Here is a 19,705-nt window from a genome sequence, read left to right as displayed (position 1 = left end):
GTTGGAGAGAAAGTCCTTTAAATGAGGTCTTTTTCAGTCTACACAATCTCCTGGGTGCAGGGCATATGGTGTCTGACCTTCATCCAAAGTTAATTTGCTGCGATTAGCCTCAGAAAGCAGCTTAGAACATCCTTTTAATAATTTACTCCAACTTTACACTGATGTGACACAGTAACAAGGAGTCATTTAGGAAGTGAGTTTTAAGCAGAAAGTACCAAACCTCAAAGACAATAGCACCAGAACGTAATGTCCACAAAGGTATACTGTTGAAACATATTTTGTCTCTCTAAAATCATCCTTATTTCCATCAAGTATAGGCAGATTAAGACTGTTTGCAAAAATAAGTCTGGTTTCAAGAAACTTGGCCTGATTATTTACCTAAGGTTCATTGAGCACACAGGCTCTTTCTTTTTTATTGAGGTACAGTTGATTTTCAATATTACATTAGTTTCGGGTATGTAACAGTGATTCATCATTTTTATAGATTATACTCCATTCGCAGTGATCACAAAATAGTGGCTGTATTTCCCTGTGCTGTGCAGTATAACCTTGTTGGTTATCTGCTTTTCACATTTTTTTTTTTCACTGCACTGTACAGCAAGCAGGTTCTCAGCTCCCTGACCAGGGCCAAGCCTGGGTGCCCTGCATGAGCAGCATGGACTCCTGGACTCCCGGGGAACCCTGCTCAGCAGTCTGTGCCTCTGAACCCCACGCTTCCATCTCGCTTCTTCCCCTTCCTTCTTCCCACTGAGAACCACTAATTTGTTCTTTATATCTGTGAATCTGTTTCTGTTTTGTGATGTACAGTCATTTGCTTTATTTTTAGGTCCCACATAAAAATGATACCGTAGACCATTTGTCTTTGTCTGACTTATTTCCCTAACCATGATATTCTCTAAGTTACTCCACATTGCTGAAAAATGGCAGGAGTTCATTTTTATGGCTGAGTAACATTCCACGGGGGCTGCCCTGGTGGCTCAGTGGTAAAGAATCCATCTGCTAATGCAGGAGAGGTGGATTCAGTCCCTGGGTCAGGAAGAGCCCGCTGGAGAAGGGAATGGTAGCCCACGGCACGGTTCTTGCTTGGGAAACCCCATGAAACGGGAAGCCTGGCAGGCTACACCCTAAGGGGTCACAAAAGAGTTGGACACGACTTAGCAACTAGACAACAACAATAAAACACTCCATTGTGTATATTATATATGGAGAATACATATACACACCACATCTCCTTCAGACGTTCACCCACTGGTGAACACTTGGGTAGCTCTCCTATCGTAAACAATGCCGTTACGAACGCTGGGGTGCACGTCTCTTCAAATTTGTGCTTTCACATTCTTTGGATATATACCCAGAAGTGGAATTGCCAAATCATATGGAATTCTATTTTTAGTTTTTTTAGGAGCCTCCATACTGTTCTCCATAGTGGCTGTACCAACTGGCACTTCCACCAGCCAGACCTCTCTTTTTGCCATGTCCTTGCCAAGCATTGTCGCTGGGGGTCTTTTGGACAATGGCCACGGTGACGGGAGTGAGGCGACGTCTCACCACGGGTCTGACTTATGCTTCTTCTCTGGTGACTGGTGATTTGAGCACCTTTTCATGCGCTGTTTGCCGACAGTGTGTCTTCTTTGGGGTTAAAGTGAAAGGCACTCAGTCACGTCTGGCTCTGCGACTCCATGGACTATACAGTCCATAGAACTCTCCAGGCCAGAATGCTGGAGTGGGGAGCTGTTCCCTTCTCCAGGGGATCTTCCCAACCCAGGCATCGAACCCAGCTCTCCCAAATTGCAGGAGGATTCTTTACCAGCTGAGCCACCAGGGAAGCCCTCTTTGGGGTTATGGGCACTGTCAAATTTGGCTGTGTTGAAACTAACTCACAAAGAATCTCAAATTGGACTTTTCGAAGGCCTCCCACGGCCAGGAAAGCTAGGCTATCAGACTGCCAGAAGCACCTATAGGTCTGGGTGGATTCCTGTCTTCTCAAGGTCCAGAGTGTTTTGAGGTTGCTGTGCCTGCCAGGAAGTGGCCGTCCTTACTCACCTGGAAAGGCTGCTGGACACTCGAGAGTTTCCTGATGCTGAAGGGATCAGGTAGAGAGAAGAGATAAATGCTTCAATTCTGTTTACAAAGGTGGTAATTTACAAAATTGCTTCCAGTCATAATAAGCTTAAGGGGAGAGGCTCTTTTACATCTGGAAAACAAAGATTGAAAGCCAGGAACATGTCAAACAAAAAGTCATAAAAATTGTAATCATACTTATCAGGCCACTCAGTGCCATGTAATTAGTTTTTGTCCTGTTCGAGTCCAGGTTCTCCGTTAGCTTTGTTGACCTTGCCTGATGATTGAGGGTGATAGGAATACAGATAATTTCAAGAAGTTTGTGAGGGTTTTTTTGTTGTTTTTAAGACTCGTATGATTTGCTCAGTGAAGTGGGTGCCTTGATTGCTGGAGACTGTGGAAGGGAAAGGCCAAGTGGGGCACACATGCTTAGACTGTTTCTTTGTCATCGTGAGGCCATAAGCCTTGCATCAGGGGAAGGCTTTACTCCATCAAATAAAAAATAGGGTTTGTCAGGGAGACGGGAGGAAGCAGGCGGCAGTCGGGTTTCCCACAGCCCCGATTGTTCAGTTAATTTACAGCCGTTGTTTACCCATCTTAATTTCTCTGATTTAGGAGCAGGCTATTGCCGTTTTACAAGGTCATCAGGATGGGAAACGTCTGACGGTGAGGGATGAATTTTGTGGACGCAGAGTGGACTTTGTCTACATGTGCCATAAGCTTTACAGACCCTGTTTTTTTACCCTAATTCTTGGGTTCAGCCCCTTCAGTGGGAGCCTCAGCTTTTATGTCAGATAACATTTTATGTCAGGACACACAAGGCTTCCAGGAATTTCATGTAATTTCTGGAACACATAATGTATAATATATTTATATAGACATAACATAAAGGAGGCTTAATGTTGTTTTTTGTTTGATAATATTTCCCATGTAATTTAACATCCTAAATAAGCCTAATTAGTTTAATAGCTTTATTTTTTTAATTTATTTATCTTTAATTAAAGGATATTTGCTTTACAATATTGTGCTGCTTCCTGCCACACAAAAATCTCTCTTCAAAATTCTTCAGGACAACATCACACTCTTCGCCCGTAATTTATTTCCATTTTCCATACCTTATTTTACTGAAAACGTGCATCTTATTATTTTCCTTCCCAGATTCCTCCCTGTATGCTGAAATGTTTCCCTTTTTAAAGTAGCTTTTAAAAATTTTATTTATTTTTAACTGGGGACGACTGCTTTACAACGCTGTGCTGGGCTCTGCCACACATCAACATGAACTGGCCACGGGTACCCGTGCGTCCCCTCCCTCCCACCTTCCCCCATCCCACCCCTCCGGGTTGTCCCAGAGCACTGGGCCTGAGCTCCTGCGTCGCACAGCGGACTCCCACCATCTGTCTCACACACGGTGGTGTTCACGTCTCGCGTCCTCCTCTGGGCCCACAAGTCTGCCCTCTACGTCTGCATCTCCGCTGCTGCCCTGAGAAGGGGTTCATCAGCACCGTCTTTCTGGACTCTGCGTACACGTGTTAATATACGATAGATGCTTTTCTCCTTCTGGCTTACTTCACTCTGTATAATAGGCTCTCGGTTCACCCACCTCATTAGAACCGACTCCAGTGTGTTCATTTGTACAGCTGAGTAGTATCCCATCGTGTACACGGAGCACAGCTTCTTCGTCCATTCAGCTGTCGATGGGCATCCAGGTTGCAGTAGCTTTAATTACATATATACTATAATTTGTAGCCCTTTGAAAAACCTGAATCTTTAGCAAAAACCGAGAAGCAAGCAACTGTGAACTGTTTGTCATCTCAATATCTCCTGGTGGGCAAACTTGTAAACCGATTCTGTAAACTCTAGAAACGTCCCCCTCAGCACGATTTATTTTCTCAATGTGGTATAAGACATGTGTCCAGGAAACCCAAACAGCTTTAGTTTCTCTGTTAAGAAGATACAGTAGGTAAACTTGGACTTGCTTAGCAAGTTTGTTTTAGTATTTTATCTCCATTGGAAGTGATCTGGCTATGTAATGAATTCCCGTCATTTAATTTAATTTAGCAAAACTAAAGTTTCAAATTACCAAAATCTGGAGAAACTGTTTTTAAGTAGACATACCATAAAACACAATTATCCTTTTTTCTCGATTTTTAAATTTTTAAATTTTTGGTTGCACCCCACAGCAGGTGGGCTCTTACTTCCCTGAGCAGGGATCAAACCCACATCACTCCCACTGCAGCTGCAGAGTCCTAACCACTGGACCGCCAGGGAACTCCCTCGGTATTTTAAAATGAAGTATAGTTGATTTACAATGTTATACCAATCTCTGCTGCACAGCAGAGTGACTCAATTATTCACACACATATAAATTCTTCTTTAATATGCTTTTCCATAACGGTTTATCACAGGATATTGAATATAGCCCCCTGTGCTAGACAGCAGGGCCTTGCTGTTTATCCATTCTCTGTATAATAGTCTTCATCTGCTAACCCCAAACTCCCCCCCTCCCCCCCTCCTCCACCTCCCTCCCCCTCGGCAACCAGAAGTCTGTTCTCTTAATTATACTTAATGTCAATGGCCCTAAGGACATGCCTGTGGTAATCAAACCAACAACTTACATTTATCTTCATTTACTGAAGATCAATCCTATATCACATGATTCCTTCTAAAAACTTAGATTATTTTTTTGTTATATTTAGAAATATTTACACGTTATGTTTAAAGTATAAGCACTTGTGCGTGTGTGTGTGTTCAGTTCAGGCGCTCTTTGTGACCCCAAGGACTGTAGCCCGCCAGGCTCCTCAGTTCTTGGGATTCTCCAGGCCAGAATACTGGAGTGGGTAGCCTTTCCCTTCTCCAGGGGATCTTCCCAACCCAGGGATCAAGCTCAGGTCGCCTGCATTGCAGGAGGATTCTTCACTGTCTGAGCCACCAGGGAAGCCCATACTGTCAGTCAACTAAACAGAGCTCTTTTACAAATTAATTTCGGTGATATTAACCACAAGTAACAAAGGACCCTATTTATAAGTATACAAAGATGTACATATATCCAGATAGACACAGACAAAGATCTCATAGTTTTCCTGATTCAATTTTAAAAGTTTCCCCTTATTTTTTTTCAGTTTTAGGTTCTTCTAGCACAGAGTTGGACACGACTGAAGTGACTTAGCAGCAGCAGCTGAGCCAAGGCTATAGTCACGAGCAATGGGGGTTGTGCTTACATTTCAAGGGCGTGATAAGAGCTCTAACACCAAGCTTCCTCTGGGAGCACTTCTGTTCTCTCAGGGTCAGAATCTTGAGAAAGGGATGTTTTACAGAGCTAGCCGTCTTTAACTGTAAGTGCAAAAAAAAAAATCCATTTTGAAATGTCCAAAGAGTCCCCATCCAGGCCATTTTAGGGCCAGACAAGGCCTTGCAAGGACGGGATTTATTCCAGGTGTAGAAGCCAGCTAGGGCTCCTGTGGGCGCTGCCCGTCTGATGGGAGCTGGTAGGCTCTAAAATCACAATTCCCTACTTCTTTTTTAAAGTTCCATTTTACTATAAAATGGGCCTCCCTGGTGGCTCAGACGGTAAAGCATCTGCCTGCAACGAGGGAGACGCGGGTTGGACCCCTGGGTCAGGAAGACCCCCTGGAGGAGGGCATGGCTACCCACTCCAGTGTTCTTGCCTGGAGAATGCCAGGGACAGAGGAGCCTGGCGGGCCTCAGTCCATGGGGCCGCAAAGAGCCGGACACGACCCTGGGGACGACGCGCACACCCAGCGAGCCCGCACGGCCTCCGCACCCGGAAAGGGTGTCCTGTTGAAGGAGGAAGGGCGCTGGTGTCCGGGAAGGGAGGTGCTTCATCTTTATTTTAACACAGACACGTTTTCCTTCTGGTTAGAGCACCCTGTCCTTGAAAGATCAAAACAGACGTCGAGTGGACGTCTGATAGGCCGCTGACAGGCTGCTTTCCTTAGCATAAAATTCAAGCTAAATCAGAATGAGCGCCTCGCACCCTAGAGGTGAACATTTCTCCCATTACTTTTCAAGTTAAAATGGTACCTGGAAACAGAAAACTGGTGAGCCTCATCTGAAGCTGGTGAGCAGTCTCAGCAGTGTCAAGAGTGAGCACCTCGGGGCTCGGGCACCTGGCCGTGAAGAGCCCAGAGGCCCCAGCGCCACTGAAGCTGTCTTCTGGCCCCAAAGTTCAGCCTGGGTCTGACCGTGAAGAAACTATCCAACCAATTTGATTGTGAGATCCTCTTCAAGAAAACTGGCCCAGACTCTTCACAGCCATCACCGATCCTTCAAAGCAAGAAAGAACGAGTGAAGGACAAGGCCCTAGCGTGTGGCACAGCGAACTATATTCAATGTCCGGTGATAAACGTAATGGAAGAGAATATTACAAAAAAAGAAAGAACGTGTATGTATGTATAACCGACTCACTTTGCTATACAGCAGTAAAGGACTCACTTTTATAAATCAACTACACTCCCATGAAAATAAATAAATAATGCATGCTGGATGCTACAGGAAATACAGAATCCACACAACGACATATACAATCTGTTGTTTCTAATCTTTCTACACTTGGGTCTACCATGAGCGTGGGTGAAGTAATGAAGTATCATGTGAAAACAACGGCTCCATCACGGCTACTTAAGGAAAGAATGGCTGTCTGGCAATGTCATGTCCAACTGTAAACAAGCAGGAATGTTATGGCATTGGCATCTGAAAAGTTAATAAAGTGACTGAGAAGAACAACAACAAAAAAGTGATGACCTCTGCCAGACCAAGAGAGATGAAAGGGCCGGACAAGCGGGGTGCGTGGCCTTGATCGCGTCCGGAACGCTGGAGGCCCCGTGTCGGTGGTGTGATCCGGGGGCATGATCCAGGAGGGGGGCCCTGTTCTCACAAGACTCCTGTCTGCACCTCCCTTTCAAGGCCTGGGGAGAGGTGTTCGCTGAAGCGTGCTCGCTCATCCTGGGAGAAGGCGTTGGAGGATGAGACCTGGGAGACTCATTTGTCCGCCCCTGGGCAGCTTGCAAAGGCCCAGTGGTTTCTGCTGAGTGCACACTCTTGTTGGTAATTATGGAACATGAGAGCAGCTCCAATCCTCCACCAAGAGGAGGCCTGCTGGGGAGTATCCGTGAGTGGAGTTGACACGGTTAAAACAACGACCCAGAGCTGCATGCGTGTCCTGGCAAAGGTTCCCGAACAGCGCTGGGAGCACTGAGAAAGGCGCCAAAGGAAAAACATAGGGCAATGGGACTCCCCAAATGTGGTTCAATACATGGAAATAAGTTCCACAGGCCTGCCTGTGAGGAATGCACCTCTCCGATGAGCGGTCCCCTCTGCGGGGGAGGGCTTCTCTGGTGAGGGGTCACTCAGAGCCCCGGGACCCTTCCTCACGTCCTTCGTCTTTCTTAAGCCAAGTGGTGGGCGGCAGACGCAGGTTCTTCCTACTTTTATTTATGTTTCTGGCAGGTCTTAAATAGTTCAGGATCGTTAAACATCGGGGGAAGGATCTTTGCTGAAAGTCAATCCTTATTTCTGAGAACAAAACACCACGCTCAATAAACTATAGAAAATTATAAATAAGCACTTCCTTTATCTACCCTGGATGGTGGAGCACAGAGGTATCCGCAGTCCAAGACAGGAACCAAACAAGGATGCCTGCTTTTACCATTACTGCTCAGCCCCGCTCTATAAACTGAAGACAATGCAAAAGATGTTAAACGGAAATAAGATGTGCAACTTCTGGAAAGGAGGGGACCAAAATGCCGCATTCCTAGGAGCCCCGAGAGGGCCAGCGGAAGAGCACTCAGAACGGATGAGAGAGCTCAGGAAAGGCGCCAGACGCAAAAGACACACTGTGCATCAGTATTGTTGTGATTTTCTAGCAACCACCAGTTAGAAGATAAAGCAGAATTTTAAAAAATGTTATTCTCAAACAAAAAGGAGAGGGGGTGCGAAGAACATAAAAAATACTTCGCAAAAACCTTCTTCAGAAATGTTCAGGATCTGTAGGAAGAAAACAACACGCTGTAATGAGAAATAAAAACATGGAGTCTGAAAAAGAAAGAGAGAAAAAACACACCACATGCTTGGGTAGGACGTTTGCAAACATCACATCTTCCCAAATTCATGTATAGGTTCGCCAGATTTCCAACCAAAATTCTGATAGGATTTATTTGGGGGTGAGGGGTGAGCCAGGGGTGGGGAGGGAGTTGGCAAGACAAACCTAAAATTCACATACAAGGAAAAATAGGCGGGGAGAGCCAAGAAAATTTTGAAAATTAAGAGCAGATTTCAGGAGTGAGGGCAGCCTATCTGATGTGTGCGGAGGGCTCCCTGCAGACCAGCAGCCAGGCAGAGCCGCCTCGCCTTTGTCTCTGGAAATCCTCACAGGAGCCCCGGGAGGCAAACACTCCCATCACTTGCATTTTCCAGAGGAGCAAACTGGAGCTCTGAGTGGGCTGAGCTGAGTGCCAAGGTCACACGGCAACGAGAAGTGGCGCCAGGCACAGGCAGTGGCGTGGAGCCCCTCGTCTCCTGTAGGTCATACAAGTTATTTCAATTTACAACATCTATCATCCTGATAACCACGAAACCCTAAGAATCTGGCAGCACCTCCATCAGGGGTTGCAGGATATTTAATCAGGAGGTTGAGAAAAATCAGAAATGTATTCAGGAAGAGAGAAAGGGTAATGAGATTTTTTTTTTTTACTCCAGGACCAAAAATACAAGCCAGGAGAGTTACAGAAGGTCAGTATGTGAAAAAAAAAAAAGTTTAAAATAAAACTATAGAGAAATATAGGTATGTATTTATCTGCTTTCATCCTGGCAACAGTTTTCTAAGCTTACAAACAATGAAAGTATCGTAGAAGAGACTTAGTAAATTTCATTGCTTAAAAGGTTTGTTTCTGTATATCAAAAAATGCTCATCCAAATTAAAAGGCAGATATTTGCTTCTGGGCAAGATGGAGACACAGGGACCACATTTATCCTCCCGCCTGGAGCAACCCTCCAAACAAAGGAACAACAAGTCGAACTCATATATGTGCACGAAACAACTTATTTTTCAGGACAGTAAACTTCAGACAGTTACGAGCATCGGTCCCTAGGAGATGAGAAACAAAAGCCTCAGGCTTAGAATTGCTCAACTTGCTTCCTCGAGAGAGGAAGGGGAAACGGGGGAGCCCAGTGGGATCCTTGAACTGATGAGAAAGAGCTGAGGGTCCAGGGGGACCCAGGCAACAAAAGTTCATGGCACAGAGTGTCGGAGAACAGCGCATGCTCAGGGAGCCCTGGAGGCCTGCAGAGGGGCCCACTCACATATCCAGTCGGGTAAAGAGCAAGACGTGCCTGGGAGGAAATTATTCAAGGCTTGGAAGAGAAACACCAGGAGGGGTGGAGGGGCCAATGTCCACTGCTCAGGCAGGGCTGGGAACAGGGTCCGTTCCCACCAACCAGACTCGGAAAATGGACACTTCACGGGGCCTTGGGCACTTGGAAAATTCCTGCATTACACTGGGAGCAGTTAACCCCGAATGGGGCACTTCCCCAGGCCCACCTTACAAACCCCAAAAATATCCAGACCAGAGAGGATCAGATCACGGCCAGGTGATTTAACCGCTCCCCAGAGCAAAGCTCCAGAACATTCGTAGGAGTAGAAAGAGGTCCTGCACGAACGAGGGGGGAAACACACAATGTCTGGCATCTGATCAAAAATTAGCAAACAGGCAAAGAAGCAGGAAAAAAGAGAGCCATAAGGAGGAAAACCGATCAATCAAAAGCAACTGTGGGAAGCCAACGCTGCAAACCCCTTAAAGCACCCGCCAAACAACAACAGAGATAGAAAGGGCAGCAAAGGGGAGAAGACGGGGTACAGAAAACTCTTGGCTGATGCAGAAGAAGAGGTAAGAGGGCGAAGAAAGAGACAGGACCTATAGAACACGGGTGAGAAACGACGCACTTGTTTCCTTCCACGGTTAAGCACATTTCGTGTACCTGGTCTAAACGCCCCAGTTAAGAGGCAGAGATGGTCATACTGGGGTTAAAAAAGGAAGAATCCTCCTATGTACTGCCTACAAGAAGCATGGTTTAAATATAAAGACACACAAAGGTTGCAAGGAATTACAGACCTTTGAAATAAACATAAAGCTAAACAGGCTATAACTGGTGGGATAAATGTGCACAGTTACACTCCAAGATTTCAGCACCTCTCTATCAATAATTAATTGGAAATTAATGATTAATTGTTTAGTGCAGAAAAATCAGCAAGAAGTCAGGAGACTAGGGCAGTACTTGACTTGATTGACATTTATAGAGCATGCCATTCAAATACACATTCTTTCCAAGTGCGCACGGAACACTTACCAATGGAGATGATGTTCTGGGCCATTAAACAAGGCTTAATAAGTTGAGAAGGATTCAAGTTACATAAATTATATTCTTTGACCATAATGGAATTAAATTTTAAATCAATAACAGGAAAAAGTCTTTGGGAAATTCTCAAACATTTGGAATTTAAATAACACACTTCTAAATAGTCCTTGAGTCAAGGAAAAATCAAAAAGGAAATTAGGAAGGATTCTCAACAGAATGAAAATGAAAACAGAGCACATGGGGACTTATGCAAAACGGCGAGAGCAGGAGTCGGGGTGAAATTTCAGCGCTCAAATCAGTGACCCCAGCTTCTACCTTAAGAAAAATAGGAACAGAAACGCAAACCAGCCCAAAGTCAGCATGAGAAAGGGGATACTACAGACCAGGAAGAAGCTGATGAAACAGAAAACAGAAGAACAATAGAGAAGGCAGGAAAACCAACCCCAAGCTTTGTTTTTTGAGAAGACCAATAAAAATTGATAAACCAGGTCAGGAAGTGAGAAAAAGCAGAGATGAAGCGCCGGGTATGAGGAACGGGGAGGCGGCATCAATGCCGAGTGTGAACGCCGCTCAGCTGTGTCTGGCTCTCTGCGACCCCATGGACTGTATAGTCCATGGAATTCTCCAGACCAGAATACTGGAGGGGGTAGCCCTTCTGTTCTCCAGGGGATCTTCCCAACCCAGGGATCGAACCCAGGTCTCCCACATTGCGGGCAGACTCCTTCCCAGCTACGCCAGCAGGGAAGCCCAAGAATCCTGGAGTGGGTAGCCTCTCCCTTCTCCAGCGGACCTTCCCAACCCAGGAGTTGAACCGGGGTCTCCTGCATTGCAGGCGGGTTCTTTACCAACTGAGTCATCAGGGGAGCCCAACAGAAACTGTACAGCTATTAACAGAATAACCGAGGAATATTACGCACAACTTTATGACAAACTTAACAAGGAGATGAAAGTGTCTTTCAAAACAAAATAGCAAAGACCAATCAGACAGAGATAATCTGCACGACTGTGCCTATTAAAGGACTGAAACCTTCCTGCAAAGAGAACTCCAGACCCAGATGGTTTCGCTGGTGGGTTATACCAAATGGCTAAAGAAAAAATAATAGCAACTACACCAATCCTAAAGGAAATCAACTCTGAATATTCACTGGAAGGACTGATGCTGAAGCTGAAGCTCCAATACTTTGGCCACCTGATGTGAAGAGCTGACTCCTTGGAAAAGACCCTGATGCTGGGAAAGATTGAAGGCAGGAGGAGAAGAGGACGACAGAGGATGAGATGGTTGGATGGCATCACCGACTCAATGGACATGGGTTTGAGCATGGAAGGGAAGCCTGGCGTGCTGCAGTCCATGGGGGCACAAAGAGTCGGGCACCACTGAGCTACTGAACAACAACAAAGTACAAATTCTACAAAAAAATGTTGACTCATCTATGAGGCCAGCATTACCTTGGTAACCAAAACCAAAGATGGTACAAGAAGAGAAAATCACAGACCACCATTCCTCATAAACATAGACACAAAAGCCCTAAACAAAATTAACAAACAGAACTCAATATGTATAATATTGATAATACATCAAGACCAAGTGTGTTTATCCCAGCAACGCAGGGTTGGGACAACATGTAAAAATCAGTCAGTAATTCACTATTTTAACAAACTGAAAAACAAAAACCATCTAATCATCTCAGTAGGTGCAGAAAAAGCATTTGACAAAATTCAACACTCATTCCTGATTTCTTTAAAAAAAAAAATAAAGCTCTCAGCAAACTTAGGAATAGAGGAAAACTTCCTTTGCCCAACAAGGTCTGAATGTTTTCTCACTTAAGCCAGGAGCAAGACAAGGCTGTCCTCTCTACTCGAGGTTCTTGCTGGTGCAATCAAGCAAGAAGAAAAAGCCACGTAGCTTGAAAAGCAGGAAGGAGAAACTCCTTTATTCAGGGACAACTTGATTATCCACAGGTGCGGGGGCAATTCAGTGCAGAAGTAACAGCCTTTCCAATAAACCGGATATCCACAAGCAAATGAAGGAAAAAAAAAGGAGGAGGAGGACGTGGATTTATAGCTCATCCTACATCCAAAAACTAACTCAAAGTGGACGAATCATAGACCTAACGTAAAACTAGAACCATAAAAACTCAGGGGAGAATCTCTGTGGATTCAGACAATGCAAAGGTCTCTTACATTCGGTATGGAAAGCATGATCCCTGAAAAAAAAAAAAAAAAAAAGAATGGGTAAGTTGAAATGCATCAAGACATTTTAAACTTTGCCCTTCAAAAGGTATTGTAAAGACAATGAAAAGATAAGCCGCCAACAGGGGGAAAAACCTTTGCAAAGCACACATTTCATAAAGGGCTGATCCAGAATATATAAAGAACTCTGAAAACAGAACAACAAACCAACTTTTGAAAATGGGGAAAACGCAGTCTTAGAAGTGACAGTTCACCAAACACGACAACTGGTCGGCAAATCAGGATATGAGAAGGTGCCCGGCACCATCAGTTACTGGAAAATTCAAAACGAAGTCACAGGACACCACTCGAGGAGAGAAGCTAAAATCAAAAAGACTGACCATCCAAATGGCCAGCAAAGAGGGGCCCACGTCTCTGTTGGAAGCATAAACCGATACAGTTTGGCAGCGTCTCTTTTTCTGTAAAAGTTAAGCGTACATGTGATCTTGTAATCCTACTTGTAGGCATTTCCCCACGAGAAAAGGAAATGTTTGTCCTTACAAAGACTTTCACATGAATGTAAATAGCAGCTTTATTTTTAATTGACAAAAACTGGAAACAAGCCAAATGTCCATCAGCAGATGAACGGATAAACAAAATTCTTTTTGTGTCCATACGATGGCAATCAGAAGGAATGTCCCACTGATGCGTGAAAAGGCACGGATGAACCTCAAAATAGTCACGTTGAGAGACAGAGGTCAGGCGAGAAAGAGTACATGCTACGCACTTCCATTTATAGAAAACCCTAGAAGATGGATACGGACACAGCCACTGGTTATTCGAGAACTGAGGGTGGGGTACAGCATGGAGGGGTGGGGGAGAGGTTTCCGGGGCCAGAGGACACTCTCAGAGGCGATGGACGTGCCTGCCATCCTGACGGGGATGGTGGTCTCACGGCGTCTGCACAGGTCAGAACCTGTCCCGGGATGCGTTTCAGAATGGGCAGTGCAGTGTATTAAGATGCCGCCTACGCCTCAGCAGAGCTGTCTTTGAAAGACTAAACGGCAACTGACAAAAGTGGGAAAATGTCTGGGGTAAAATATGACAGACAAGGGGGTACTGTTGTTGCTCGGTCACTAAGTCGTGTCTGACTCTTTGTGACCCCATGGGCTGTAGCCCGCCAGGTGCCTCTATCTGTGGGATTTCTCAGGCAAGAATACTCGGGCGGGTTGCCATTCCCTTCTCCAGGGGATCTTTCCAATCCAGGGGTTAAACCTGCATTGGCAGGCACGTTCCTTACCACTGAGCCACCAGGAAGCCCAGAGGGGGTAATATAATTAATACATTAAATACACTTGGAAATCCATAAGGAAAACATTAACACCCTAATTAGTTTGCTAGGTGGTCATGACAAAGGCCCACGGCTTGGGCAGCTTAACCAGCAGACATTTATTGTCGTTCTCCTGGAGGCTGAAACCCGAGACCCAGGTGTGGGCAGGGCTGGGTCCTCCTGAGGACTCCCTGCTCTGCCTGCAGACGGCCGTGCTCCCCCGAGTCTTCACGGGGCCGTCCCATTGCGTCTGTCTGTGTCCTGACCCCTTCTCACAAGGACCCGGGTCCCCCTGGAGCAGGCCCACCCTAGTGACTGCCTCGTCACCTGATTGCTTCTGCAAAGGCCCCACTCCTAGCACAGCTGTGTCCTGAGGTACTGGGGGTCAGGACCTCCAGAGACGAGCCCATCACAGAGCCTCAGAGGGGACCGTGAGCAAATGACAGGCCGGTGACAGGGTCAGAAACACGAGTGACCCAGCAACACGCCAGGAAGATGTGCAAACCAAGTGTGACTGCAGACAACTGGGGCGTCGAGTGTCCCCACGGCTCCCACCCCTGCGCCCTCCCTGCTGAGGACCCCGGTGCTTGTGTGCAGACCCCAGCGAGAGGCGACCCCTCTACCCTCCAGGAAGCCAGACACGTGGTCCCACAACAGTGCCAGGAACTCCTGGGGACAGACCTGCGGGGCTCAGCGGACCTCCTCCAGCCAGGCCACACCAGTACCTCTAAACATGGATGGCAGACACCTGAGGAAAAAAAATTCAAGTTTTAAGGCATGGCAAGGAAAATTTTAACATGACATTCTTTTTCCCCCTGCCCTTTGGCCTCCCCGCTCCCCTCTGGCGGGCATTCTGCGTCTGCATTATGCATTAACCAGACCTCCCCAAGGAAAGGAATACCTGCTCAACCATAAAAATCTATTTTTCTTGTCTTGACGTCAACCATGTAACTCTTGAGAAGATAACATTCCTTTCTCGGCCCTGTAAGGGGTCACGATGACCCACCGCTGGCCTTGGACGTGCAGACATCTTTGGTGGACTTTACGGGCAGTATATCATTTCCCTTAAAGATAGCAACTGGCACAGAACAGCCTGGCCAGATGACCGGGCGAGATACAGGGCCACACCAATAGACGTTCTCAGCTGAAAGACACGCTCATGACCTTATTAACGCCCCTCGTTATGTTGCGCGTACCCCGCCTAGTTTACAAGACGATTGTTTCTTTGATCAAAAACAACGTGATTGAGCCTCAGATGAAATGAATGGTGATTACAGACTTGAAAGGACTGACCAGCAGACAGTTCTGTCAGATCAATTGCTGTAACCGTGTAAAATCCCAGGGGCAGGAGGAAGCGGCCCGAGGCAGAGGAGTCTCAGACTGGGGGTCCCGAGGCCTGGGGCGACTGTTGCCAGGGTCTGGTCCAGTCACATAGCCCGAGCCACCCGTCACGGAAATCCTCGCCATGGAACAGGCTGGTCGCGCGGCGCCCTCGGAGTCTGGACTGCAGTGAAGACGGAAGGGGAAGGGACCGTAAAATAAGGAATGCTGCCCACCGTCCAGTTCTACAGGAATGAAGTCATCACCCACCACCGGCGCTGGCCAGCAACACGCCCTGCAGGAGCTGAGGACAAAGGGCAGGATGAGGCTCGCTGGGAAAACTGGCAGGACGGGCCCGCAGACCGCGCTCCAGGAGAACACGCCGTAAACCCAGCTTCCTGCGTCTCCTCACGCCTAGAAAGGCCCGAGAACCATTATAAACATCTCCCACGAGATGTGTGCTCGACTGCACGTACCCTCCGTCAGAGGGTACTGGCCTCCCCCTCCCTCTTCAGAACGGCCCTCGGAACTTTCTGGAACATTCGGAGTCTCCCAGGTTACAAGAGCAGGCCGTGATGCTGAGGTTCCTGAGACCCAGGTGTCTGGTGCTGACCCCCAGCCCCGGCCCACACCTCCCTCCCCTGGCACCCCAGCAGTGGGATCCACGACAGCGTCACCAGTGAGAGCGCCTGCTGTCTTCTCCCCAGTCCTGAAACCCCCGAGAGCCGTGAAGCGGACGTGGGGGCCTCGCCATCTATGGTCACAGCGAGTCCTCTTCTGTGCTGCTGGAGTGATGTTCACGGGGAAGCTTTGGGGAAAGACCCAAGGAAGGGGGCTGACGGCAGGAGAGCCTGCCCTGAGTCGGGAGGGACTCCAGGACCCCCACCGCCTTGAGGCGGGGAGACAGGCCGGAGGGTGAGCGCACGGTCAGTGGCCAGTGACTTACTCAGTTGTGTTCTGTGATGAAGGCCCCCAAACCCCAGGAGCGGGAGACCTGCTCAGCTTCTGGGCCTGTGAACCTGGGGAGACCTGTGGGCCTGGGGCTCGCCCCCCCACCCCACCCCCTGCCTCTGTCACGTGGCTGGAGGCCTTCGCACGCGGCCTCTGGGGGCCCTCGGAATGCTGGCTCCTCCACGAGGCTCTCTGACGGTCTCGTGTAAAACCACAGCTCCTCCCGCCTCTGCCCCCTGCTCCCCGCACCTTACCCAGGCGGTCCAGTGTGCCTCACTCTTTCATCTTGTTCAGGCACCGTGGTCCTCAGCAGCAGCCCCAAGGCACTTCCAGGCTCGTCTTATCATTCCCCCCTCCCACTGCCCAACTTGGAGCCCTCCAGGGACGCCCACTACTCTCAGGAAGAAGCCCCCACTCCCCAGTCTGGCTTGCAAAACACAGCAGGGAGGCTTCCCCCCTGGGAGGGCTCCTGCCCACGCCCCTCCTCACCCGCCGTGGGGGCGCCTCCTCCCCAGGGCTACTGCTGGGCCTCCCTGGCACCAAGCTCGGGGTGGGGGGGAACCCATGTCAGGATGTCAGATCTAACACATGAAAATGTTTGCCTAAAATAAAAGAACTTTGTCCCTACACATATGTAAGGCCCGAACCGAAACACTGACTCCAGCAGAGGCCGCCTCGTGGCTGGTGGGAGCGCAAGGCGGCCTCTTACGACCACGCGGCGCACACGCCACGCGGTTCAGCCACCACGATCCTTGGTTCCTAACCCCAAAGAGCTGCAAACTTCAGTCCCTGTAAAAACCTGCTCCTGCATGAGTCCGCAGCTTATTCATCACGGCCAACATGGGGAAGCCATCGAGATGCCCCTCAGTGGGGGAGTGGGCACCTTTCCGCAGTACATCAGATGATGGCGTATCAGGTCAGTTCCGTTCAGCCGCTCAGTCGGGTCTGACTCTTTGCGACCCCATGGACTGCAGCACGCCAGGCCTCCCTGTCCATCACCAACTCACGGAGTTCACTCAAACTCATGTCCATCGAGTCGGTGATGCCATCCAGCCATCTCATCCTTGGTCGTCTGATGTAGTATCATTCAGCTCTAAGGGAAAGGCATGAAGAAGCCACGAAGAGACGCAGAGGAAGCGTAGATGCCAAGAGAGAGAAGCCAGTCTGCCAAGGCTACCAAGCGTGTGGCCCTAACTAGAGGACAAAGCAGACCCACGGTTGCGGAGACAGCAGGACCCGCCACAGTTGCGGGGGTCAGGAGCCGCTCCGCGGGTTTTCTGGGGAACGACTCTCCCCGTAGGTGCTGTCACAGGGACACATGTCACTGAACATCTGGCAAAACCCGTAGAATGCCCACCAAGAGTGAATCTCCAAGCCAACTAGGGACCTCAGCTAGTAACAACGTATCAGCGTTGCTCCATCAGCTGCCACACATGTCCCGCTAGTGTAAGTGTTAATGCTATGGGAGGCTGAGGGGCAGAGAAGCTGAGTGTATGGGAATCCTTTGTACTTTCTCAGCAATTTCCCTATAAACTTAAAATCATTCTTTAAAGAGTCTATTAAAAAACAATAAAGACAGTTGTTTATCTGAGCTTTGAATTTAATTGGCATCCTCTCCTCTGTTTGGCAGACTCAGCCCCCGAAGCTGTGTGTTGCTTGGGAAGAGGGGGAGGTGATGACCCGGGCGGGGGTGGGGGGGAGTGGGGGGTGGGGGGGGGGCGGGGCCACCCTCGGGCTTCCCGGGCTGTGGGGGTCAAGACCCACTCACCTCACACTCACAGGTCCTAGGCCGGAAGGGGAAGAATCCAGCTGGCAGACAATCAGAGAAGGGGCCTAGTGTTGTGGGGTCCGCACCGTTGAGACCCCACTGAGGACCTCCGCTCTGTCAGCCTCACTGATCAGAGCATCGCCTACCAAGCACCAGCCGGACGCCGACCCACGCCGTCTCCCATCCGCGTGTTGCAGCCACGTGAGGAGCAACATGCAGACTTCTGGGTTGGCATGTGGCTGCTGAATCAAAGCTTCACAAACGAAACGGAAAGTTCCCCGGCCTCCAGGTTGGGGGACCCCCGTCCTCCAGCCCCCGCCCTCTCCTCACCTCCAGGGCCCTGCCACGGTCACCGTCAGCCTCGCTGGGCCCTGGCTGCAGTCGGATGTTGCCCGGCCCTCCCCTGCCCTCCCCAGCAGGCACACCACCCCCTACTCACAGCTGACCCCCCCAGCAGCCGCGCCCCACCATTGGTCTCTTCATCCTAGACAAGCCCACTTAGGGCCTCCCCCACCAAGCATGACAGTGAGGGGGGCCCTCCAGCCCCCTCCCGCCCCGGGGCCCCCAGGAGCAGCCCCTGCGCCCTCCCAGGCTCCCCTGCTCTTGCCTCCTTGCCGTCCCGCCCCAAGCCTGGGGCCCTGCTCCCCCCGGGTCTACCGTTGTGTGTACATGGGGGTGGGGGGAGCAACGGAGGGTCTCTGATCCTGCTCTGTGACGGGGACCCAGTGAGGGCTGTGCCAAGGCTGAAAGTAGGGAGGGCCAGCTGCGGCCTGGAGAAGCCAAAGGCCTCAGGGAAGCTAGGGGGGCGGGCATGACTGGGGGGTCCCTGGGGGGCGTCTCAGGGCATGAGGAGTTGGCCAGAAGGACTGGGGTAGGGCGGTAGAGGGAGGTGGCTCCCGGGGCCAGTTGGAGAGAGGTGGTGGTTTAGCCGCTCAGTTGTGTCCAGCTCTTACCACCCCATGGGCTGTAGCCCACCAGGCTCCTCTGTCCATGGAATTCTCCCGGCAAGAACACTGGAGTGGTTGCCATTTTCTTCTCCAAGGGATCTTCCCAGCTGAGGGATTGAACTCAGGTCTCCTGTACTGGCAGGCAGATCCTTTACTGACTGGGGCCTCCCACGAATTCACAGCTTCCCCGCTCCCCCAGTCTCCCACCTGGGCCACCAGCTGGAAGGGTGGCAGGTTCTGGGTGGTGGGTAGCCAGCAGTGTCCCTGGGCACTCGGCTGGAGTCATGGGGGCATCCGTGGTGGTGTCCGTGGTGGTCCACTGGTGCGCTGGGCTCCGGAGCGGAGGGAGGGCGTGTGGGGCTGGTGGCACTAGGGTGTGCTGCCCAGCACAAGAAGGGCGCTGAGTGTGCAGGGTCTGGGGCCCAGGTGGGGCCCAGGTGAGGCCCCAGGTGTGCGGGCGGCGCGCGTCCTCCCGGGCGCCAGGGGGCGCTGCGCCGGGGGCGGGCCCAACTTGGGCCCGCCCCTCCTTCCGCCCCGCGGCCCCGGAAGCGGGCGATGGCGCGGAACGTGCTGTGAGTGGGGGTCCTGGCGCGCGGGGTCGGGGGCGTGGCCGCCCCTAGGCTGGGCTCGAGGCGCCGGGCCGCGGGGTCGGGACTCGGGGCCCCGGCGGGACGCGCGGCGTCTGGGCGCCCGTGGGGGCGGGGCGGGCCCGGGGCGGGGGTCGTTGCGGGGCCCGCGGGGCCCGCGGGGCCCGGGCCTCCCCCGAGGTCGAGCCTGGCCTTCGGCGAA

The 19,705-nt window shown here is 50.0% G+C and overlaps 1 protein-coding gene and 1 long non-coding RNA gene across 2 annotated transcripts in view; one reads left to right on the top strand and one right to left on the bottom strand.

The window, feature by feature from the left end:
* Window positions 1-3,660: 3,660 nt before the first annotated feature.
* Window positions 3,661-6,361, bottom strand: LOC120874176. The gene is made up of 2 exons (XR_005723605.1): window positions 6,103-6,361; window positions 3,661-3,826 (listed from the first exon to the last, which is right to left on the bottom strand). It is a non-coding gene; the product is annotated as an uncharacterized LOC120874176 (long non-coding RNA).
* A 13,052-nt stretch (window positions 6,362-19,413) lies between these two features.
* Window positions 19,414-19,705, top strand: part of MRPL23 (mitochondrial ribosomal protein L23) — a 6,666-nt gene continuing 6,374 nt past the window's right edge. The window contains exon 1 of the mRNA XM_040255331.1: window positions 19,414-19,488. Within this exon, the coding sequence (XP_040111265.1) occupies window positions 19,472-19,488 (17 nt within the window). The 5' untranslated portion in view covers window positions 19,414-19,471. The remainder of the gene's footprint in view (window positions 19,489-19,705) is intronic.

This window comes from Oryx dammah, unplaced genomic scaffold, assembly GCF_014754425.2.
Source record: "Oryx dammah isolate SB20612 unplaced genomic scaffold, SCBI_Odam_1.1 HiC_scaffold_15, whole genome shotgun sequence".
NCBI lineage: Eukaryota > Metazoa > Chordata > Mammalia > Artiodactyla > Bovidae > Oryx > Oryx dammah.
This window is presented reverse-complemented; position numbering and strand designations above follow the sequence as displayed.